This window comes from Motacilla alba, chromosome 2 (assembly GCF_015832195.1).
Source record: "Motacilla alba alba isolate MOTALB_02 chromosome 2, Motacilla_alba_V1.0_pri, whole genome shotgun sequence".
NCBI classification, from domain to species: Eukaryota; Metazoa; Chordata; class Aves; order Passeriformes; family Motacillidae; genus Motacilla; species Motacilla alba.
The window spans coordinates 6,428,423-6,454,084 of record NC_052017.1 but is presented as its reverse complement, the minus strand read 5'-3'; the positions used below and the strand labels follow the sequence as shown (position 1 = coordinate 6,454,084).

Sequence of the window (25,662 nt, the reverse complement as noted above, 5' to 3'; positions counted from 1 at the left end):
AAATTCAGGAAGGATTTTTACTGGTTCTGTACTGCAATAGACAACTAACTTGTATTTGTGTAAATGTGGGTTTTTAATATTAAAAAATGTTTGTAAGGAAAATCAACATACACAAAAACCTAACTAAAAACGGAACCCCAGAGCAACCAACACATGAGCGGTATAGCAGTGCCTGTCTCTTCTGCTTTTTAAAAAAGGGTTTGTTTCTTCCCCAAGTGAGAATCTTTACTCTGGAAGAACACAGATAAGAGACATAGCTACTGTAAAGCACAGATCTATTAGTGATGCTGAAGTAAAAGTACAAATGAAGTGGGGAAGAGGATGGACTTTTGACACTTGATGTGTTGTGTAGCTGGGAATAATGGGCAACCTCTGCCCACCTGGTTAGGGTCTCTCCTCTTGCCATCCAGTGCTGGCTCTTGCCCTGGTGCCAGTGCTATTGAGGGCACACAGCAGTGGTTCCTGCCCTGCAGGAGTGGGGTTCGCTGGCAGTTCTTCCAAATGGGGGTTTGGTCATGGTCCCCTGGCCTCTCAGTGACTGTGAGAGATGGCAGGGCCATACCTGGCCCTGCAGTGGAGGTTACTCAGTGCATGGTGTGTAATCCCTGGTGAGGGCACTAGGATGGGACTGATCAGAGCCACGTCTTTGTGGGCGCGGGGGTCCTGTCACTGAGTCCCTGTGTTGACTTGGGTTCATTCAGGGTTGATAGTGGATGTGAGATCTCAGTGCTGTCTGCGTGACAGAGGGTCTGCAACCCTAGAGAAACATGAAGGGAGTCAGTGGCGATGCAGGGCTACAGGCCCCGGCTACGGGATGGGCAGTGAGGGGCTGTGGGTGGTGAGGGGTTGAGGGCAGTGAGGGGTTGAGGGTGGTGAGGGGCCACAGGCAGTGTGGAGTTGAGGGCGGTGAGGGGCTGTGGGTGGTGTGGGGTTGAGGGCAGTGAGGAGCTGTGGTGGTGAAGGGTTGAGGGCAGTGAGGGGCTGTGGGTGGTGTGGGGTTGAGGGTGGTGAGGGGCTGTGGGTGGTGTGGGGTTGAGGGCAGTGAGGGGCTGTGGGTGGTGAGGGGTTGAGAGCGATGCTGGTGGTGCGGCATGGTGCGGGGTTGAGGGCAGTATGGGTCGAGGGCGGTATGCGTGATGTGGGGCAGTGATGTGGGGATCAGGGCAGTGTGGGGCTGTGGATGATGTGGGGTTGAGGGTGGTGAGGGGCTGTGGGTGGTGAGGGGCCATAGGCAGTGTGGGGTTGAGGGCAGTGTGGGGGTGTGGGTGGTGTGGGGTTGAGAGCTATGCTGGTGGTGCAACGTGGTGTGGGGTTGAGGGCAGTATGGCTCAAGGGCGGTATGGGTGATGTGGGGCGGGGATGTGGGGTTGAGGGCGGTGTGGGGCAGAAGGCAAGGCAGTGATAGTGATGCGGGACGGTGATGCGGAGCTGCGGGCAGTGAGGGTGGAGGGCGGGATAGTGATTTGGGACCTCGGGCGATGTAGGGCAGGAATGCGGGGTTGAGGGCAGTGTGTGGCACAGACCGGGCATTGGGGGATTGGCTTCAGGCACAGGCCCGGCCAGGGAGGGAACAGGGAGGGAGGCAGCTGCCGGCTGTGCCAAACTCCCGAGTCAGACCTGTCCGTGGCTGTGCTGCTGCTGCAGAAGCTGCTCAGAGTGTTCCTCAGTCACTGAGGTTGCTTGGGTGCACATTGTATGTTTTTGGCATCGTGTTGGTGGTGGAAAAGTGCACATTGTGTAATGCTGATAGAGAAAAGTGGCTTTTCTTAAAGCTAATAAAAATAACACCTTAGCCTCAGGCTGTATTCTATAGGTATATGAAATATTTTCAGAGAAATCTATAGAAAAGGTGAGATTGCAGAGTAAATTGAGAAGTTCTGTAAACATGTTGGTTTGATCTTGTGAGAAAGCTTTTTTTATACAAAAAAAAAAAAAAGCCTTGTCAGTTGAGATTTAGTTTTTCTACAAGATCCTTTAAGTTTCGGTGTTGTGAGTAGCAGTTTGGTGTTAGAGGAGGCTCCGCTGTGATGGAGCATCCACAACAGAGTAGTTGTGGATGCTTCATCCCTGGAAGTGTCCCGGGCCAGGTTGGACAGAGCTCAGAGCAACCTCTGGGTAGTGGATTGCCCATTGTAGGAGGGTTGGAACGAGATCTATTCCAGCCCAAACCATTCTGTAATTGCAGTGGACATCAGTGGTGTTCAGGAACTAGATTTGCAAACAGAACATAGTGCTTTGTTAAGGAGGTTTTAAATGTTGATAGTGTCAGCATTAATAGGTTTTGGGGTAGATATTTTTTTAAATTATGCAGGTCATGAAGATACCATGTAATAACCGAAAACTTGTAAGATTTCTTGGGTGATGCAAGAGAGATGTTACTCTTTTCCCCATAAACGAAGGGGTTTTTAAATGTATTTATAAGTATAATGGCTGAAGTAAAGCATGGTTTTCAGGGAAGCAGAGTTATCACAGATTAAAATTGCAGTGGTTACTGTATCTATTGACAAACACATACAATTGAGTTATTAATAGCAGAGAGTAATCAAGTTCAAAGAACCTTAGTGGAAAGTGCAGCACCACCTTTCCTACCAATTGTTGAGTCATCATTGATCAGGTCTCTTATCAGTAGGCATAAATGCACACCCTTAGATGTCCAAGATATTCTTTTGCCTGCAGGAAATAAAGGCAGAATTGTCGCTTCTGTTTGGTTTTTTTTTTAAATGCAGTAATCTGAGTTGTGTGAATTGTTTTTTGTTGAGATTAGAATTTGGGGAACAAATCAATACGGTTATAAACTAGTACAGTATAGTAGTCTTTCTATCATTGTTAAATCTCCCCCCATCCTTTCCTTCAGCTCACCCTCACTTTTTTTTTTTTTAACATCTGATGGCATTGTATAAACATGTTTATTTCCAAACAGATTTTGAAGTTCTGGTCTTTTTCTACTTTCCCCCATAGCTGTAGTATTTTTTATAGTCACCTCACCTCTGGATGTTGTTACCTCATTCTCAGTTCCAAGGGTTGGGCAAATTTTCATATCAAACAGAATCAGACTTAAAGAAGCATGTGTGTCCTGAAGAACTGGAAGAGAGCAGGCTTGTTTACTGAATAGCAGCTTTAACTGGAAACTGTTACTGGGGAAATTGTTGGGATAAAATGTAAGAAAGACTTTTGTTCATGTTGATTTATGTTTTATCGTCTTAGGGAAAAAATTGTGCTCACTTGAGTTTTGGATCATTTGTGAGTATCTGGCTGATTGAACAAAGAATGTGGTCTTTTCTAAGTTTGTTTTTCTGCCCCCTGCTACAGATCTCGATCGAGTATAGCATCATGTACGAGTGTAAGCACCCAAACTGCTTCTGACGATCAGGTTGTCAAGTTCTGGGATGAACTCAGTTTAGTTGGCTTACCAGATGACATTGATGTTCAAGCCTTATTTGAGCCAACAGGTAAGATCCATTGTTCTCCATCCTTTTTCTCCCTGCCCAGTAGCAGTACAGTAGCCACAGTGGCACGGGTGAAGTTTTGCAGCTGTTGGTTTTTTGTGCTGTGGTGTATGTCAAGTCTCTCGCGGTGCTTTGGTAGCTTTTGCCCACGTCAGGTTTTGCTTTTGTCATCTTGCCTCCAGAAAAGAGAATCCTCAGCTTTGTGTGGGGAAGTATTTGTAATCTTCTGCTGAGCTGGTTTTCAGCCAGTAATACCTTCAGTATCGTGATTCTGTTTTGGGAGAAAAGGGAAAAGGAATGAGGCACAGCTTAACATAATTTTCAAAAATCTTAGTCCTCTGATGTTACCTGATCTCCTGCTGCAAATTTTACTGGAAACAATGGAATAGAAAATTTAGAAGAGCAGTAGAGGCATAATACATGTGCATGTTTCCAGAATCTGCAGGTTTTCTGTCCGAAAAATATCTGGTTTATCATCTGCTTTTTCATTTCAATTAAATTTTTTAATTACTTTTTCAGTCAGCATCTCTATCCAGATATTTTGATGCCAGTAGTCCATTCACGTATTTTGCTCCAAAAAATGGAAATACATTTACATAATAGTAAAAATGTCACTCTTTCATGCATGTGGAAACCTGTTTCAAGGTCTCATTAAAAGAAAAAGTAAATCCAATGGTTTTGGTTAAATAGTTCTACTACAGTGGGTGTAGATGGGTGGGTGTAGATTCATCAGTCTACATTCTTAAAATTGGTGTTATTTGTAAATGACTCTTCCCAAACCCATATAGAGATTTTTGGGATTTTTTTGTAGCTTGAATTATTAAGTTGGCCGATACATACTTTCAACAGCTAGTGTAAACCATTGTTTGTGATTCCTGTAAAAAACAGTCAGAGAATTCCTTTGGAAGAATGCATCATTTGCATTGTTTTTCCCAGAACTGAATTAAAAACATCCTGTAAGAGTTACCTGTTGAATTCTACAAGTTTTGATTTTTTTTTTGTCAGTTAGATGTATCTCTATACTGTGATTATTGTATTGACACCATTTTCTCAGTCATTTATATGAGTTTTTCTATATGTTTTATTTTGAGCTTTTAAACACTTTGTGTAGACTTTTTAAGTATGCTACTAGCATATTCTACAGGAGCATACTGATCTCCAGTCCTTGGGAATTATAAATTAAGAGTACAAACCTAGGGAAATGTTATCTACAGTGAAATAGAACTGTGTGTGTGTTACACAAGCACTGAATGTAGAATCAAAGTCAGAGAATGCTGTGTACCCCAGTGCTACGATTACATGTTCAGGCACTTCAAAATTATGAAGAGATAAAAAAGGTGTGTTGTATATAAAAGAAAATTGCAGTGTTTTTAGTGTCTGATATTAACTGCAGTATATTCAGTGTATGATAAGATGGATTTTCAATGTTGCAACAAGAAAAAGGGGGAGAAGACCTCTCTGTTATTTCTGGCAAATATTTACTGCCAGAAGGGAGTTCCCTGCTTGGAGGAAGTGCTTGACAGAGCTGTCTAACCCTGGCCCTTTGTGTGCACACCAGGTCACTGCTGGGCTCATCACCGCTGTGCGGAGTGGTCTGTGGGAGTCTGCCAGACTGAAGAGCAGCTATCGCTGAACGTGGACAAAGCTGTTGTCTCAGGGAGCACAGAAGTGAGTAAAAACACTTGAATGCTCAAATCTCTAAGAAAACTGTGTTGGTAGGATTGATGAAAAGACAAATGCAATAAAAAGTATGACTAAAAATAATGACATATGGATCTCTGAGCTCTCATTTATAATAAGGTTTCCTTGGGCACATCCTCGTGCTAAAAACTAGAGTTGCAATTTATTAAAAAGTTTTATGGAGCTGCACGGAAAATAACATTAATTAGTTTTGAGGTAACTAGAATGTAGGAAGAACCTGGCTGACCAAAACAAATTAGAGACAAAAGTTGAGTTCAATTAGCAAATACTCTGCTAGGTAGAGGTAATATTTATTGTACCCATTTATGTCCTGAAATTATATGACACAAATACAGGAAAAAAGAATTCTCAATTACTTTCACGCCAGTTTCAAAAAGCAGGTTAGTATAAAAAAGCCAGTGTTTGCCATGAAAACTTACCTTGATACTCTTAAATACTCATAGAAATACACAGATAAGTATTTAATCTTTTAAATTGAAGTGGTAATGTCTTTGGAAAAGTAAGTACCCTTGAAAAGGATGTTGTTCTGGTTCCATTTTGAAATCTTGGAGATGTATTTCACATTGGTTTAGCCACATGTAGCTATATTTTTGATCATATTTAATAACACCCAAGAGGGTTTTTTAATAATAGTATTATTTTTTATATTTAATCAGCATGCTATCAACAAATTACAAATATTTGTAATTTTGGTGGTTTTCCTGTGGTTTTGCTTAGGCCTTTTTTCACTTGAGTCTTCTTGCTTTTCATGCATTACACTAAAATGAAAAAATTTGGCATAAGATACCAGTAGATGTTCTCCATTGTTTGGACCAAAAAGATACTTCACATCAGTTTTTCAGTACAAGCCATAGAATACAGATTTTTTGTACCTTTTTCTATTAATATTAAGTAAATGGTTTATTTTGAATAATTATTTAATTTCTGTGTTTCTACTTTCAAAATATGACTATTGGAAATGAGTGAACCTGACAGTATTAAGTTCTAGATGAGCTTGAAAACGTTAAAACATTTGTGTACCTGTGTAAAAAATGACAGTAAGAATTGAAAGAATATTCAAAATTGAATTCTTTTTTTTTTAGTCTTGCTGCTGAAAGTTTTTGCCCCCTTGTTTCTGGCTTGCAGTCATTTTGTGATGAGCTCATTCCTGTCTGTAGTCATTTCTTTCAACAGAAATTCTGGTTGAGCTGTTAAAGTTTGGGTTTTGCTGTGTTGAATTTCATCCTGTTTTCATTATTTCGTTATTTCTGTCTGTCCAGTACCTTGCTTCTTCTCTGTGCTCAGGGTGATGGTGCCTCACCTTTATGTCATCAGCACCTTTTTAAGTTTTGCATAGATGTTTACAATGGAATTACTTAACTACAAATGTTTTGAAGCAGGAACATCTCTGGTATTGCAGTTTCCGTTTCAGCCGTCTTTTCATGTGCTGTACTGAATCTTCCCTATTGATCTTTTCAAATTCTGCAAGTAATGTTTAGATCCCCCTGTTGCACGTTTCATGGCAATGCAGAGAGAGGAGAGGAGTTCAGTTGAGTGCCATTCTGTGCATTTTCTATTCAGTCTTTGCTGAAGCCGTTGAGAAACTTTTTTTTTTTGTGTAGTTCAGCATTCAGCTAGCGAAGAATGATGCTGATTTGGTTATTCTCTTTCATCCTTCTTGTGATATCCCCAGGGAGAGCTGAGTAAAGGCACAACTGTGATTCTAGAAGAATAGCTAGATGGAATTGGACTTCTTTATCCCACTATCACACCAGGGATATATTTGCCTTTTAATTTTTATTTTTTCAAAAAATAAGGAACAAAACTCTTCTGTAGTTCTCTGTTCCTGACTACAGAGAAGTGTAGTGATTGCTCAAGGAGTTTGTGTGGAACTGGCCTGCAGCCCAAGTAATCCTATGTTTGCTTGTGTCCAGGCTGTAATACTTGGTAATAATTCTTCCACTACTTTTTAACTTGTTACTAAGATTAAGAAGGCAGTAAAAAGTATAAGGTCCTGGTTGCCCTGTGTGGTAGTGGAAAAGCTCATCTTCGTGTGAGTTATTTTTAAGAAGTTTAGAATGAAAGGTAAATTAATTAATTGAAAGTATGCGTTTGTGTTTGCAGCATCTTGTGCATCTATTTGTTTGGGCTTCTTTCTAATGGGATGTTCCTGCATTTTAAAAGAAGAGTTCTGTTCAGATGTTCTGAAATCTGTTGGCCATGCAAAGGCAACTATGTGCTCAGGGCATACAGAAAAATAGTTTAAATAAAACCAAGCTGTATGCTGTTTCCTCTGCTTGCCACCAAATTTGCTTTGGGTTTGTTGTTGTTTGCTTGGTAGGGGATTTCTGTCTTCTTGGAAGTCCTTTTGGCATGAGGAACTGGTTTGTGATGTGGTCTGCAGTACTGCATCTTTCCTTTTCTGGGAAAGTACATTTTCTTTTCCTTCTGTTCATGCAAAAATGCATATTTGAAATGTAACCAGCTTTTGATAATCCATTGGTTTAGGTCTTTCAGTTTTTGGAGAGCATTTTGGGCCTGTTCTTACCTTGAGGAACACTTTAATTTGTATGCTACATTCATGTTTCTCATTAGTTAGGCTGCCTATTGTTTGCAAATCTGCTTTAACTGGATATGACAGTGTTTCTTATTACTCTGTTTACCAGTTGAGATGTCCATTTGGCTTCACTGAACTTGTGATTGCATTAGTAAAGCTTGTGTGGAGATACTCCACTGACCTGTTCCAAAATACATACTTTTATCCATTTTGGTTTTATTCCGGGACCTTCTTTGCTGAAGGTTTAAAACACAGCACTACAGAGATCTCAGAATCTGTGAATGTCTCACAAAATACCCTGCTTAGCGTGTCTTTCTTCTTCAGCTCTTTTGATTTGCTCATTGTGAAGGCCTGGCAAAGGCACCTGACCAGCTTGTTTCATGTATTTGTGTCTAGACAGTGGTGGATTCTTTGTCTTTCTTTCAAAGTCTGGGCTTTGCCATTCTTTATTATTCATGAGTGCACAAACCTGCGTCTGTGAGGAGTTTGAAATCCTGTATGTCATGTCGGTTTGTGACAAGGGACAAAGCTGGAATATACAGTCACATCTGTGATGGAGGTGCCTCAGTTCATCTCATTGCTTGTCTTGCTTATCTCAGCAAGGGAGAGTCATGGCTTTTCTCAGAACTGCTTTCTGAGTTTAGGAAGCCATAAGGAAGAACTGGTGATCTTGGTGGCAGACCTAGTGCCAGAGCTTTCCTCAGGATGACCCTAAGAATTCACCTCATTATCCTGGTACAGTGTATAAGGTAGAGAGCTTCAACACCCCCATATGGCAGTGCCTTCCCCCCACTGCTTTAATAGCATTTCATGGGATTTGGGAGTCACTTTGTTTCAAGGTTTGAAAGAAAACAACTCTTCAAAATATCAATGGGGGAGAGAAAAGTTCAGTGATTTGTTTGATGCAAAACTTAACTCAGTTTTTCTTATCATTCATAAGATAAGAATATACTGTTTTGCTCAGTGTGTAAGATTCACCATGGTGAAGAAGCTGTCATGTTGTCAGCTTCAGGAAGATGAACTTCATTGGTGTTTTTACAGATATTTAGTGTAAGATGCAAAAACAATGTGAATTGTAGACTTAATAAGACAAACTAAGCAAAAGAATCTGATCAAACAGAAATTAGAGATTTTTCCCTGGAAAAAATACAACAGATGTGGACAAGTGGAGTTTACAGCTTTTTGTTGTATTTTTGGTTTCAGTCTTACACTTCTGTAACTCTCCTGCTTTCTGATATTTGGAAATGTGAACTTACATTATGATGTAAAATGTAAAGGCCTTTAAGGCTTGCATTTGTTCAGCTTTTAACAAGACTGGTTTCTGAAATAGTGGTTCCCAAAATATTTTCAGCTATTTTTAAGTAATACTTCATAATTTTGATGTTTATTTTGCGTGTATTGAGTATGTTGCTGTTTGTTTGTCTGCAGTCAGCTGAGGAAAATTAAAGTTTGCCAATTATCTGCCTTGCATTGTCTAGCCATAGCTACTCTGTATGCTACAGAGTCCCAAATAAGGTGGACTGCTTTTTGTCCCCTGGTATGTAAATAGCTCAGTTCAGAAAGTGAGTTTAAGTAGATAATGTATTTAAACTACTTTAGAACAAACTGAGCACAAGAGAGGAGTGCAAGGGTAACTGTCCCAGCCAGCTTTCTCTCCTGATAAGATGTAGGAAGCAGTTTCCAAGTTTGGGAGAGTTTGTCAAGGACACGAAAGTCAAAGAAAACAGTGCTGGTGGAAATCAAGGAGGTTCCTATCTGCTTGAAGGCTGAATAGGAGAAACATGATAGTTATGAAAAGTCTATTTTAAATTCTTTGCTCGATACTTGATTCTAGCATGGTGCCTACCAAGCTAGATCAGAAATAAATAAGTTGTGGGGAAAGATGGGGAATATGTTCACACATCTTTTAAAACTGTCCATATTTTGAATGTATCTTCACTCCTTAATCTCAGTGCTCTTCTCATCTTGTTGAAAATTGTTTTTCATGGTGTGTGTGTTTTATTTGTGATGCTTCAAGTTGGAAACCAGTTTGGCTAAAATGATACTTCCTTTTGTTGCTCCTTGTATGTACAAGTGAGCATCAACATCCTCATGTACTGTTAACTTCATACACTGGGGAGGATTGTGCCCATTTAACCACAGTAGTTTTTCACTTGGTTTTACTTTTTGTTGAGAAAAACTGTGTGAGAAATGGCTTAGATGACAGAATCCTGCATGTAGGGATGGTGTTGGCTTTGTGGATGTCACAGCCCAGCTGAACAGAGCATGGAGTGATGTGGGTTTTTTCTAGATAGAGTGCAGAACTTGCAGTTCTTTGATGCTTTACAAGCTCCCTTCTTCCTTTTTCATCATTGGAAGAATGACTAATTCTTAAATCCAGAGAAAACTGCAGGAAGAGAATGTAATATATAATAAATTATACCATTTCTAGGTAGTGTCCTCTGCATTTGCCCATTTTTCAAGGACGAGCTTTGTAACAGGGAAACTAAATGATCACCTCTGGGATTCAGAAGTTCCTTTCTCAACCCTTGGGTTTTTTATGGTGCTTTTGTACAAAGCAGGCACTTGGCTTCTCCTCATCTCCCTTCACTACAGCTTGGGAGGGACTACCTGGCTGCTCTTGGGAGTGGCTTTTGATTTTATCTTACTGATTTTTTTTTCCTGTAGTTGCTTTTGTCCTGCAACTGAGGAAGTACTGCAGGAAGTTTTCTTCCAAAATAACATCTTTTTTTTTTTTTTTTTTATGGGTTGCTTCTTAAGAGAGCTCCAGCACAGAAAGTACTAGAGAAAGACTGGAGAAATAGTGATACACATGTCACCAAGAAGACACTTGCATGTGCTTTTGGTCAGTTTGGTAGTTTCATTCAGTTCCTGGCATGTTTAGATGTACTGTAACAGTTCAGCAATGAGGGCTGTGGACTATTCAAGTTTTCCATGAATTTCTCTCTTGTTATTTGGAGTTTCTCTAGAGATCTGTATCCATTTCCCTGCTGATGAGGATAAGCATTGCTTTTAAGGGCCCTTACTGACTGAGGATACAACTTCAGGGATAGTTTAACACTGTAAATTATCTTCCATGATTTACTTTGTTCTGTAATGATTTGGATTTTGGTCACTTAAAGCCAGATCCTTGTTGTCTTGAAGAATGTGAATTGTTCTTAGAGCTTACAAATGACATCAGAAAGCCTGTCAATTGTGTCAGTTGTTTTATAGCTGTATTTCCCAAGTTCTGGAAAGTAGCTGTGGTAGCTTTAAATTATCATAGTTGGCTCTGATGTACATGTATAATTCTTCTGGAGCACCTTTGTACACTATAAATAATGTCAGTACAGCTTTGGTAAATCTGTTCAGGTGACAGAGCTGCCACGGGACCTCTGTGTGTTCAGATTTTTTGCAGGTCCAGCAGTTTGAGAACAGATATTTGATACTTAGTAAGATCTACAGCTTAATTCTCGTTGGCATTGTCAAGTGAACAGTGATTAAAGCATTCTTTCATTGCACCAGAAGAAGCTTTACCATAACAAGAGGGTTGCTCGTTTGAGCTCACAGAATCACAGAACAATTTGGCTCGGAAGGGACAGTAAAGATAATCCAATTCCACCTCCCCTGCCGTGGGCAGGGACACCTTCCAGCCAGGCTGCTCAATGCTCCATGGCTTCAAACAGAAAGAGAGTGGGTTTAGACTGGGTTTAGAGTGGAAGCAATTATTTCCTGTGAGGAGGGTGAGGATTGGAACAGGTTGCCCAGAGAAGCTGCAGCTGCCCCATCCCTGGAAGTGTTTGAGGCTGGGTTTGATGGAGCTTTGAGCAGCCTGGTCCGGTGGAAGGTGTCCCTGCACATGGCAGGGGGTTAGTGCTGAATGATCTTTAATGTCCCTTCTAACCCAAACCATTCTTTGACTCTGTGATTCTGTTTTTTCTTCTGCAGTGAAACATTGAACAGAAAAATGTAAATTAAGTTCTGACAGAAGAGTTTTGTTACCTATCAAAACACAGCACCTTTGAAGCTACAGACTTAAGGACTCAGCTTTCAAAACACAGTTCCTGTTTCTCCAATTGTCTGATAGACCACATTTTCTAGAACAAAATAATAAAATTCATTTTTCTAAATCCCTGCTGGTATTTAAGACAATTAAGTATTAGTTAAAACTGAGTAAATGCGAATTAAGAGCTTTGAGATTCTTCTAATACATTTTTGTAATTATTTTGGCACCTAAATTGTGGATGCCTTGGGATATAATTAGACTCCATGCTCGTATGTGAATCTTCAGTGGTGTATTTCAAAGTAAGGATTACTGTAAACTAGATTGGTTTGTCTGAACAGTTACGGTCATAAAGTAAGAGGCAGTAACACATGGGAAGTATGTGGCTGAAGTAAAGGCTAAGCACATCTCGTGATTGAAGGGGTCTGGAAATAATTTTAATTTTGAGTTTTCCATTTATTAAGAAAAACCCCTTCATTTATTTTCCTAGTCTTTCTGAGAATACTTTGATACTTGGGTAGGTCTGGGTACGTGACTGAGGGAGAGGTTGTTAGTAAGGGTTAATTGTTGCAATGTAACTGAGCTTTATTGAGAGAAGAACTGGCCTGGTTTTTCTTTCCCCCCACCTTTTGTTAGATGGATTGATACTTCAGATTTGTACTGTGTGGTGCAAGATACTCTGTTATCATGAAGTAACTTTCCAAGTCAGCCAGCCAGTGAAAAAAAACAAACATAAAGGCATACAAAGCTACAGTATTAAAATGAAAGTATTTAATTAAAAACTTGTTTCTGAAATAATCTGAGCAATATTACATTTTTCCCCAGCCAAATTTCATTTAAAATAAATACAGAATTTTAAAGTAATTTTTCCATAATTAAATTTTTTATTATTAACATTCCAATAAAGCCAATACTGTGCTTCAGCCTGTTAAGGTCTTTGGGATTTTACAAGTGGAAAAGTTTATTAGGAGTATGAAGAAATACTTATTTAAAGACTGTATGACACATGTCCACTTTAGCACTTCTTGAAATCAGCGTCTCAGGAAACAAAAGATATTCCTTTCTTTAGAGACACAAAACACTGATCTGTTTATGTGCTAATGTTCAGTAGAGTATCAATATACCAAATATCAGCAAAGCGTTTGATTTAGAGCTGTTTCTGGGTATGGAGCTTTCTTTATATTTTCTTTTTTAAGAGCTTTTTCTGTTTTATGGAGTTTGATTCTTATCAAGTGCAGATACTTAAATGTCACTTTCCAGTGTCTGTAGTAGTTCTTGTTTGATATCCTGTTACCTGTTACCAGTGGGATTCTGACGTGTTGCCTGGAAGAAGCAGCATATGGTCTTGTGAAACTTACTTAGCCATTGTTATTTTTTTATTTTGTCTTCATCATGTTTATTCTATTTACAAGAGGAAGGCAGGCTTTAGTTTGTAAATCACAGGTCAGAGAAGAATTTGCCATTTCGGATGAAGCAGAACAAAAGATGCACATTTTAAAAAAAATTTTTTTTTGAGATTTTTCTTTTGATGCACTTTGTCCCAAACCCTCTGTGAAATAACAGCTATTTTGTCTCCCTACCTATTTGTTTCCAAGTATATGAAAAAAATACTGTGAATTTGTGTGCAGATTCAGTGGTACTGTCAGTGCACATTGGAACTCACTGCTTAGAGTAAAACTGTGTCTTCTTCCTTATTTGGGCCATAAGAACCAAGTTCTAGAGCCTTCCCTTGCCAGGGGCAATGGTCAGTGCAGGGATTCTAAATATGTTTTAGGTTTAATAAACTTTTTTTTTTCACAGTGAGCCAGGATTTTTCATAAACTATCAATTCTTTCCAAATACAATTTCTCCTGCTTCTGTTGCTCTGTGTCCCCTACAGTTTTGTACATCTGAACAGAAGCATGGTGTCATTTCTGGCAGGTGAATCTACCTAAATGATCTTTCCCTTTATAACTGCATTTGTGGAATACAGCAGCAAACGAGAGAGGAAAATACTTGGGTTACTTTGGCAGCTCTAAGTGTCTTTCCTTAAGAAAGGCTTCATCTGAAGGGGGAAGTGTTTGATTTTTCAGCCTGATCCATTGTTTTTCTCTCCCAGAGCAGTGGTGCTGCTGGGTTCCTGCTCTGGAGCCAGGAGGAGGTTCCAGGGAGCTCACCATGGGAGCACTCCCATGACACTCAAGTAGGGAAGCAGAGTCAGCCTTGGAGTTTTCAGTGTGGGTTTTTTTCAAGCTGAATGCTTTGAAAAATGCACCTTTCTTGAACTCCAGATGTCAGATAGGTGGGTACCAGAATTGGGAGAGAGACTGTGGCTGCAGAAACGTTTCTGAGAGGGTTTTGATACTGAATAAGTGATAGGCACTGAGGGCAGGCTGAGGTGTAGGAACCAGACAAAATGGACTGGAGCACAGAAAGAAGCTGAGAAACAGCAACAGCACAGGAGTGAAAGCTGAAGAGCCTTGCTGAGAAACATGAAAGAGCCTGTGTTCCTGGAGGAATTTCCAGTGCAGGTTTCCTTTATTCACTAACATTCACTGAAATAATTTACTGGAGGCTCTGAAGTGAGATTGTTCAGTGTGTGTTCCAAACTGCTGAAGTGTGTTTCACAAAGACCTTTTCTTCCTTTTGCATGACTTGGGTAGAAAACACTTCTTTTCATAGTGCGTCGAAAGAAATCCTCTTTTTTTTTTCTTTTTTTTTTTTTCTCCCCCCACTTCCCTTGATGTATTTCATAAATGTTACTCTGAGCATTAAGGCAGTGACATAGCAGTTCACTAACACTCCACTGCAAGATTTTAGAATCTGAGGGGGGGAGGGTTGTGTTAAAACCAGAGAGAACCTGATGTCTGAAAAGCAAAGAAAACCCACTAAAGGAAAATCATAATGTCTCTCCAATCAAGAATGTATCTTCTTCCTGGGTAATGTATCATTTTGCTGGTGGGACTGACCCGTTTTGGGGCTTTGCTGTAGAAATTGAGAATGCAGATACTTGCGTCCTCCCTTTCTCCTGTCTTTCTGTGCTCAGCCACAATGGCGTAGTCCTTCAATGTCTATAAAAGAGAGAAAATGCCAGTGGAATGCCCCCAAACTCTGAATGTGGAACAAGGAAATAAAATCTCATTTTAAAATGAATGAAAAATATTAAGAAATTTATTTAAATTATTATGCCATTAGTATTTTCAGCAAATAAGAAAACTGGAGCTCTGTATATATTTAAAAAGTCAGGAAACCGTACCCATCTCTTAACCAGCATGCCAGCAGTAAGTTTATAAAAATTTACACAAGGAAATGTAGCAGTACCACCAATCTCCTCACCTTTGGAGGTGTTTTAATGCAGCCCTCCTTTTCCAACCTTATTACTACCTCACTCATGGTTGCTTCTGATTTAAATATTTTATATTCAGTCTTTTCCATAGCTCATCTGGGGTTTTTTATTGTAGGTGTTCAAGGGTCTAATTTTGCCTTTTGTGTGATGGTTATATTTTTGAAAAAAGAGTAATCAGTCTTTTGGAGTTAATATTGGTTAGTTTCAGTCAAGGACAGGTCCTCATTATGCTTTGAGCATTATGGAAATAAAAAGGCCTCTTCAGCAGCTTTCTCCTTAATATATAGCACAGGAATAAAAAGAAAAAATACCTCAATGGGACTAGTAGGTGTATTTGCTCAGCTGTAGCATTGTTTGCTTAGTGTTACACAACTGACTCTAATCTAGGTTTCACAGCAGTTTCCCTTTTACATAGTATTTTATTTAAGCATGTCTGTTAAATTTATCATGAATGTGAGTCACATGGTTTTTTTTGAATGAGAGCTTTACAGTCCAGACTCTTTAATGAAATTAGAATTATAAAGGGATTCTGATTATTCCAGTCAAAAGAGTCTGAGGTTTTTTCCTGATTACTATAAATTATATTGTGGATTTTCATTTGGGATTTTCATCCATCCTCAAAAATATCTTATAAACATGCTTTAAAACTCAGGAGTACTCATATTAGTCTGTTGGCATCAGTTTGCTTTTAAGCAGTAGCCTAAAAACTGCTTCTGAGATTGGTGTACTCAGCAGCTCACAAAATCAAACCATTAGCAAAAAATAGTTTTGAACTCCCTGAAGATTTTGTTATTGACTTCCATTAGTGTAAGTTCTGTCCCAGAGTTGCAGATTGAGCATAAATATTGCAGACATCAGTATGAAGTAGTGCCATTAATGCAGGTGTCGTTGAGTGTTTTTTTAATAACATGGAGCAAATCAGGCATGAGAGAGGCATCTTAGGAATCTTCACAAATGTAGAGCAACTGCCCATCCTGTGCAAGTGCATCACCTTGGTGGGAAATCAGACATTACTTGCATTAAAGCTATTTTTCCTAATAGACCGCTCTTGATAGTCATTTATTTATGTGAAAGAATTAATATTGTTTATTTTCATGTATAAACTTGTCCTCCCCATTCTGCAGATCTGACCTGGGAATAAAAGGTAGGCAGACAATAGTAGGTCTGCTGCCAGTAATGAATGTGTAGGTGTTCCATGAGTCATGATTAATTATAAGAATCATATTAAATAACATTAATTGAAAAACTGATGAACTGGCATGTTCTCGAAGCAGCACTTCATGTAAGTTTTAGGGTTTTTTTACCAGTGTGTTTTCAGTGATATTAATAGTTTCCCTCAAAGATGTCACCTTCCCCTTCAGTTCATCAGGGAGGGAAAATAGCTGTTATGAAATAAATAAATATTTATTTCCTGAAGCATCTAACACGGGTAAAATGACTTGATACACTGTATTGCAGTGTCATGGTCTCACTTCAGATACATGTATTCAAACTGCAATCTACTCACTTTTTAAAAAAAACTGCAAGTACTTCCACATCTAGCGTTTCCCTTTGCACTTTTTAATTTATACTTTAGTATTTCCTTTCTGTTCAAAACTTTTCTTCAGTATGAAATTGCTGTGCAAAGAACTGGGAAGAATGACAGAATCTGCAGAATAAATAGTGAATCGGAATCTAAATACCCAATCCAACCAAATATCCAAGCAAATACTGAGGGCTTTTTTCCTTTCAATTACTGCAGGTTGTTACAGAATATTATATGTTTTTTGTGTGGTATTTCCAGGGAGATGTGTTGACAAATTATAAGCCTTTAAAAGCAAATAGAGAACTTCTAGAGAAATGACACAGGAAGACAGTTCAATTGTTATTGTTATTCTTTGAGCTTTGTGAGGGAAATGCTCATTTTCCAAACTGTAAATGGATTTGATACGTTCAATAAGTAGGAGTTTCAGTTTTCTCAAATGTCACACCAGGTGAGGTTTTTTTAATGAGAGTAACTTGAAATAGATGGCAAATCATTGGGAAGACTGTTACCATTACACATCCATCACATCACAATGTGCCTTGGGCACCTCCAGAATGTTTGCTTCCTGTCAGACATAAAATGCTGTGATGGATAAATCCCCCAGAAAAGGTCGGCCCTGGCAGCAGTGCTCACTTGTCTGGGAAGCTGAAAGGTCAGGATGTGCAGGATTCTGGTAGGACTGGAAGCTGAGCATCTCACTAACCTGTGGTTGGACTTTCACTCCTAATTTTATGTGAGCTTGTTGTGTGTGGTGCTTCTGGAAGTTCATTTCTTTAGGTGAGTGCTCTGTTACAGTCTTAGGCACCAGTTGAGTGTTTTTCAGCCTTTTCTAAATTCCTTTAATTGAAATAAATCAATTTTGTGGTAAACCATCTCTTGCCTTATGGGTGTTTTCAGTAAAATACTCATCCTAGTACTGTGACAGAATTATCTTAACACTGTCGCAGCATTAGGATGTCATCTGATGCTGAGATTTCTATGCCATCAGATAAAATTGGTTTTAGAAAACAGTGCAATCATCTTGATTGTTTTAACCATCTGAACAGCTCTCTAATACTACTGGACTGCTGACATGAATTAGCTGAGCAGCCTGTGTCTCTTGAGGAGTTTATTTGTAGATGATGATGATGATTAAGCCCAGGAACCTCAGTGAAGTGGACTCTCCACTGTGTCAGCATGGGGACAGTCTGTGTTCAGGGCTTGTGACCTTACAGCCTGGTCTGTGTGGAAAATGCCCTGTCCAGAGCATAACACAGTCCACAATAGAGCTCTCAGAATCTCTGACTGGCTCCTGCTCTCTCTCCAGGCACCACATCTTTTGTTGACCCAAATCGTTTCCCCTTCACTAGCTCTGATGTATTATTCATGTTATTTCAATGTGGTTTTACTTTTGATAAAGGAATGGGATTTCCCCATTTGACTGTAAACATGGTGAGAAAAAGCTTTTAGGACATTATTCCAGCCCTAGTTTAGCTGTAACCAGCTGAAATATAAATATCAAAACCTCCTTGTCCTGTCATTAGAGATTAAGGAAAAGCATTATGAAGAAGTAGGACTGTGCTTGGTTTGACTTTGTGCCACAAATGAAACAGAAGCTTCATTTAATTGTTTGTACCTTTGCACATAACAATGTTAAAAAACACACAGAATCTTGTAGTGGAGAAAAATGAGTTTATTGTTAAAGAGACCAAGTAGGAATTGGTGCTGGAACAGAAGAAAATATGAACATTTACTAAGGGAATCTGTGACATATAAAGCATAACACTAATCTCTGGCAGTCCTTTTCCATTTGATGGCACTAACATTTCTATAATTAAGAGCAATGGAATTATTTAGAGGAAAACTGTGTTATAAACCATTCTTTTTTTAATTGAACAGCTGTAATTTCTACCAATGGAGCAAACTGTATTATAAGAAAATGATTATTAGTTTAAAATGCAAAGTTAAATGAATGCAAAATTAACAAACAGATGGTGAAGAATTATTGTGCTTTATTTTACTCCTGGGTAAAAGGGCTCATGCAGGATTGTAAAAATGTCATCACACTTCGTAAACCTGAAAGCAAACAGAATTTGCAGTTGTGCACATCTGTTTTGGGACACTGCTAGAGGGTTAGAAGAATCAATGTTGTTTTCAAATAAGGGTATTCATCAAAAGGATATCATTTACTTAACAGTTATGGCTTCTGCTAAGCATCAGACTTAATGTTCTGTGGAATTCATTACAAAATTTGGCAGCTTTTTTCTTCACAAGCTACTGAGGCAGCATTCTGCAAAACTGAAACAAACAGCCCCTTCTTACCCTCACCTCCCTGAAGCCCAGTTGAATAACCTGCTTCGATGTTGGACCAGTCATTTTAGGGTTTGAAATTCTAGGTCAAGATGTTGCACTTCACAATGCTTGCCTAAGGAATACCACTGAAGGAACAGGATGGATAGACATGGGCTTATTTATTTATTTCAGTGGCTAGTGAGTTAATTAATTATATAATGTTTGGAATACCATGTCTTGGGAGAAGCAATGGGACAAATACATATAAGTCACTAATTCAAGTTGAAAAAAAAGCTAAAAGCCCTAGCCAGATAAAACATGTCAAGTTTTTATTAGGGAAGAAATGATACTAATGTTCAAGCTGGTAGTTTCCAAGTATGCCACCTAATTGCTTTGTTTGAGCTCAATTTACAGAAATTAGTGAACTGAAGATGTAGGATTTTGTTTACGATGACTTTGTGCCATTTGGAGAGTGCAATTTAGGAACAGCCAAGGAAATAGGAATTATGAACAATAAGGTACTGATTGCAGTCAGTGGGGAAGGAATACTAAGGAGGTGCTCACTAATGAGGAAGGTATTAAAGGCAGGAAATTCTTGCATTTTTTATGTCTCTACATAATCCAGAGTTTCTTGTCACTCCATCCCTTCTATTACCTTGTAAATTATATGTATCACTGAGTGTATATAGTGACATTGGCTGACATAAACTTTCTGTTAAATCAGGGTAACGTATCTTCAAAATCTTTCTTAAAAGAGTGCATTATTAAGACAATAAAATGGAAACACAAAGTAAGGCCATGTCAGAAGACAGGTTGTCTGCACATAATTAACATCCTTTGCACACAGTTTGTGTCCTTTGCACACAATTAATGTCTTTTATGACTTGGCCTGATTATGCATCTTTAATTATATGATCACATGCAGAACAGTTTGTGCCTAGTTCAGTCCATAGGATGGTCATTGCTATCTTAGTATAAGCCTCTTCAATATTCCATTTTTTTTTTATTATTGTATAGTGTGTAGGTATGTAGACTATGCAGATACTGCTGAAAAGAAAGATTTCTTCATTTCTGCATAATTTTTTCAATAATGTTTTTACTATAATGAACATGTGACTGACTTGTCTGTATTTTTTTTTTTTTACATAGCAGATTCATATGGCCTTGTTATGTGTCTTAGGCTACGTTTTCCACCAGAAAAGTTGAATTTATTTATATCTGCTAATTTGGATGGCAAATTGAAGGAGTTTCAAAAATACTCAGACTTAGTTAAAAAGTTTGCACTGATGTAGCAGTTCATCCTTCACTCTGGTGCAGCAGTTCATCCTTCACTCTGGTGCAGTTGTGAGTGCATAATCTGTGTAGAAATTAAGGCTGAATTTTTACAGGGCAAAGAAGACTCCAGGCTTTTAACAGTAAGATTAAGAACTAAAAAAAAAACCTAAGAAAAATTTTACTTAGTGCCCTGCCCCCTATCATCAGGGAGCTTCACGGAAGAAATGAAATCTTCAAGGAGCTCTTTTGCAAGCCATTGCTCTGTTGCAATAACTAAGTGCTTTTCTTCTCCCACAAGCCATCCACAACCTTTTCCAATATTTCCTTTCTTTTCTCTCTGTAAATTAGGCACAGTCTCACAGGTAACAGGTTTCTTTAAGTCAGTGACTCCTCTTAAAAGATCTATTTTATGCACAAAATCCACATTTGATCTGTAATGCTCCTTGTGTTTTAGTGCACACACGTGTGCGTGTCTGCCCATTCCTTTATCTGTGTCTCCATGTCTTGTGTTGCCTTGTATTTGTCTGCCTGTATCATTTCCTTTTGTCAGGGAGAAGAGGCAAAGGCAGAGGCAGACCTCCCAAACTGCAGGTTTAAAGCCTTTGTGGCTACAGAAGAGCACTGCTATTTGAGCTGGCTGGGTGATAGTGATACAGCACTAGGTGTCAGAGAACAGTGTACTTTTCCTGCTTGTAATCTTCATCCAATTTCAGTTGTCTCAAGACTTCTGACTTTTTGTTCAGGTTGATATTTTTAGCCCCTTTCACTCTTCATCTCTCCTTAACATTTCTCATCCCTTTTGCCCATGTTCTTTCAGAGATCTGTCCCATCACCACTTCCTGAGTCTTAGCACCCAAGTTCCCATAAGGTCTTTATCCAATTTGAGTGCCCAGGTTTGGTTAATTGGCCCTTCAAGTGTTATCTCTGCCTCTCCTCAACTTCCATCTCCATCCATGGTTTCTCCTCCCAGTCTCATCAGATTCTTTCACACAGTGAATCCCTTTTGTCTCTTTGCTCCTTACTTGTCCATGTGCCTGTGTGCTGGATACTCCTATTCCCCAGATGATTAAGTGACAGTAGTATCAGGATCCTTAGGGATGTCTTCTTTCCGTTCCAATGGTTTTCTGTGCTTAGGCTTAGAGTACTTATTACAGACTTCCTCCCTCTAATCCTTGTCAGACTGAAGGAACCTTTGCAGGAGGTAAATGATGTCCAGTCAGTGCTAGAAATTGGAGAGGATCAGTCATGATCAATGAGAGTAGGTTTTTTTGTGATTTTTCACTGACAAACGTGTAAAAAGTGTTTTACAGTTTTTTTTTAACAAAAAGGAGATAGTTTTCTCAAGCTTGGCCACATCTGGATAGAGCTGCAAGGAAAAGGCAGAAGTTGGATCCCCCACTCTAAAACTCATGACAAATTACAAGTCCCATGAATGAGGTTGTTTTTAGGACGAACAAAATGTTTTTGTTAATGACTTTCCTGTTGTCAGAAATGGCTGGAAAGTTTTGTCTAAGTGTTCCAAAAATTTATAAGAGAATTTAGAGATGTGTTGTGAGAAGTTTACACCAACTCTTTATTGTTCAGAAAACTTGCAAAAATAGAAAAGGATTTGTATGAAAGTATTTTTAAACAGTCTCTGTTAACATCCCTTCTTTGATAGTGCTATGCTGACAAAAACTTTGGTGTGGACTGGGCTGTGGCACTAGTAAAAGAACTTGTGTCAACACAGGACAGCTCAAGACTCGCATCTAAATTTTGACCTTCCTGTGGATGTTCCTACCTGTGAGCTGTGTTCCAATTCCAGCTGCAGGTAATGGAGATCTGGCCAGTGTTGGCAGTGGAGCCTGAGCATGGTAACCCACTGTTTGGCCAACTGAATTGCCATGAAGTAAATTCCATACACTGACTAAGCCTTATTAAGTATAGTGAAGTTTGGATGTTCTCATCAAGCCTTGTGTCCTTTGGAAGCACAATGTGACTGTATGAACAGTAAATTCTCCTTTTACTTTGCATGCCTTTATAAATGTACTTAACCTATAGAATGCTTGAGCTACTTCAGAATCCCTGTATATGATTTGGGAGTTTAGGAGCTGTGCTGGGTTTGACAGAAAGTTGACTTCATCCCAGTATGTTCTGCAATGACCAGTAACAGATGCCTGGAGATGATCATTAAACAACAAGAATGTAGCAATGTTTCCCTCAATTATTTTTTCTCAAGCCTCCAACAATTTGTGGCTCAGTCCATGCTCTGCCAACACAAAGAAATGTCTACACACACTTCTTAAGACCTTCTGAGCATGAATCAAATGGAACTGGCACAATAGTCTGTTTTCTGAGCCTGCCAAAAAGCAGCCTCAAACCAAAGCTGATGATTTTTGTACTTGCCTTGTTTGTCCTGGAGTTGCTGATGCTGAGGCCTAATAACCACAGTTTAAATTACATTAAACATGATTGACCTTCTTGTTGTTGACAGTCTAACTAAACAACAGGCTCATGTGTGCTCTTCTGCCATGGTGGATATTAGATGGGAATTAAGGGAGTAGCTGGTTGATAGCTGTGGAAAAGCTTAGCCTTACTCAAAACATTTACATTATTCTAACTCTTGCAGAAAGCGAGGAGGTGATTAAAAAACACCCCTTTTTTTTCATGAAAGTGTGAAAAAAGCAGCAAAGGCAGAGCCTGTGAGGGAAGTCATATCCATGCAGTTATTCTGCTAGCTTATGTAATGATGAGTAAAACACAGCTCTAAGGCACCCAAACCCTTCCATGGAGCTTCTGAATAAACAGGGTTTGGGAACATTTCAGGTTATATGAGGAAGAATTTTTGTGCAATAAAGTTTGTATGTTTTCTCCTACCTACTTCAGATCTCAAATAAAAAATGGTATCTTATTTAGCAAACTTGATTGTTGCAAGTTTTTAACCTATTCACCACTATTACAGAAAACACCCCTCCAAAACTTGAATGCTTTTTTTCTCTGAATTCTTAAATGCCTTAATATCAACACAATTTATTTAATGAACATTTTAAATGAAAGTGAAAAAGAGAGGCAGCTGGTAGGAATGAGAAACAAAGTAGTGACTTTTAGAGAGCCTGAAATTTCCACACTTAAAAGGACTTCTGCTTCTACCTTGATTGCATGTATTGAGTCACTGTGTTAAGGTTTGAGGAAGAAGAGTAACTGATCTCTGATTGACTTGCTTGTTATAAATTGAAGTAATTTCCAAATTTGTGACATGAGTCATATAAAATCAAAAAGCTAGAAGGTAATTTCCAGTACTCCTGGAAAGGTGTTTAGTTTAGTACTTGTAATGAATAGATCAGTTGAAAGCCATTAATTGTTTTTATGTTGCCATCTTACTGCATTGTGCTCTTTAGTGCTTTATGATACTTAAACCAGTGTATTTGACATGAAAGGTGCTAATGGTCATTAGTGTCTGCAAGCAATATAAAGCTCTTTCTAGATGATGGAGTAACCAATGAAGATTATCAGAACCACCAGAGAACATACTTCATTAATCACTGTTTATATAAAAATTTCTTCATGCTCTCATTAATGACAGGTTGTTAAGGTCCAGTTCTCTTCAGTCACAGATTTGTGTGACAGCATTTCCCTACAGGTAAACTGTTTGAAACTTGCTCTTGCAGGTAATACATTAAATTGTTTAACCAAGGACAGATGGCTTGTGTGTATTTTTGGTACACTATCATAAAATTCAAAGTTCTTGTTGATCTCATAGGTTGTGCCACCTGATCTTTTTTAATGAAAAAGTTCATAATCAGTGAAAAACTTGTCATTTGCTTGAGAACATTTTGCAATTCCCAGTACTAATATTCAGGTTTAGGACACTAACCAAGTTGCAGAGTACTTACTCAAAAACTGTATTTTTGCCTTTCTTTAATATCTGCCTTGTAAGGGTTGTTACTTGTCTGGTTGCTGAGACAGTAATACTATAAAGTAATTCTAAGGGCAATAAAATAATGATAAAATATGACCTCTGATTAGTTCTTGGTACTATCTGGATAAACTCTTACTCTTACAGGCATCTTTTTGTAATTTGAACAGGATTTTGGAGTACTCTGTGGAGCAGCAGGAAGGTTAGAAATACGTAAACAAAAAGCTGCTGTTCTTGTCACCATTTTCCACTTTGGCCATCTGTTTCCAGTAAAGCCAGTAGGATTTGTGGCATCATCTGAGCTGAACAAGGCAGAATTAACATTTTTGTTCAGCTGGTTTTGGTGCAGTTACAGTTGTAGCAAGGAGGTTTTTGAGTTTCTGTCTTCCTGGAAATCTTCTGTGTGGTTTCTGCCACTCTTAGGGGATGATGTTCTCCCATAGAGCTCGGATACAGAGAAGATGATTAATCAGATTTTGTTTTCTGTTGGTTCACTTAGTTCTTCCTCTTCCACTGTATTTGTACAACAATGTCATATTTGAGCCAGTGGGATTAGTAAATAAAGGGAATTTTTAAATCAAATTTTAAAAGTGGCATAGCTTTTGCTTTTAAAAATCAGTTCCTTTTCTGTCTGAAAAAGCAGATGTAAAGAACAAGAAAGTCAAAGTTATCAAGTAGAAAGAGGAATGGATAGTTTAAATGATGGAAATTACAGTAGTAAGAAATAGCACAAGTAGGGATGGACTCAGAGCTTTCTTGCAATGGACAAGTGCACAAGGAGGAGCTGCTGAAGGGAACAGTTGTTAACCACTGAAGGACTTCCTGAGTAGGAAAATAGTTTGCTAGCTCTGCATTAGTTTATTTTCTTGAGTGTACTATGAATAGGTAATGAACTATCTCTCCAGCTTTCTGACACCTTGTAAAGTTGGGGTTTTTTTCCTGTAGAACAGGAATGTAAAACTATTTGATCCATAAACAAAACAGTGTTTGTCTTGCCTATTTTTCAATACCTGCCCTTCGAATCAGCTTCCACCCCTTCCCATAACGCTTTATTTTGTGCTCATACTAATGAAACTGGAGACTCCAGCCTGTCCCTGGCTCTGGTACTGTCCTCATATGGGCATGCATCTCATGGGCAGCATGATTTACTGCTTCATTCCATCTCCTGCTGTCATGGTGCCATATTTTAGCAGTAGTAAAGTAGTATTCGTTACTGATTTTATTTAGCAGAGCTTTTAATATTTTTGTTTAATTTAATACATTTCTGCTGTTCTTTTGGGGTCATAGCATGGGGCCTGGCTTCAGAGGAGTGTTGGCTTCTAGTGCTGGAAAAGTAACTCTTCTCACCAACATCTGCTGCCAAAAAAATCCCTTTGGGCATTAGTTTCTTCAGACTGCTTTATCTCTCTTACAAATTCAGCAAATGTTGATATTCTGCGCTTTTTATTTGCTTCAGATGATACATAGCACATTGTTTTCAAAGTGTGTTTCACTTATCTGCCAAATGCTTTTCATTGCCAGTGCAGTTTAGCAGATGGGTTTGAAGGGTTCAATTACATGTAACTTGGGCTTCCATTTTTCTTCCAGCATCTTTATGTGGTTCCTTAAACCACCATCAACATTTTCCAAGGTTTTTTAGTAATTCTGTAGTTTCCTAATTTTCAATGATTTTTTCATTTATTCATAGAGCATTTGGGAAAAGTTAC

At 38.7% G+C, this 25,662-nt stretch overlaps 1 protein-coding gene across 10 annotated transcripts in view; it reads left to right on the top strand.

Moving 5' to 3' along the window:
* Positions 1 to 25,662, top strand: part of KMT2C (lysine methyltransferase 2C) — a 188,872-nt gene that overhangs the window by 73,892 nt on the left and 89,318 nt on the right. For all 10 annotated transcript variants that reach the window (XM_038125688.1, XM_038125734.1, XM_038125762.1 and 7 more), the window contains 2 exons: positions 3,310 to 3,449; positions 5,005 to 5,114. In XM_038125688.1, coding sequence (XP_037981616.1) covers positions 3,310 to 3,449; positions 5,005 to 5,114 — 250 coding nt within the window. The remainder of the gene's footprint in view (positions 1 to 3,309; positions 3,450 to 5,004; positions 5,115 to 25,662) is intronic.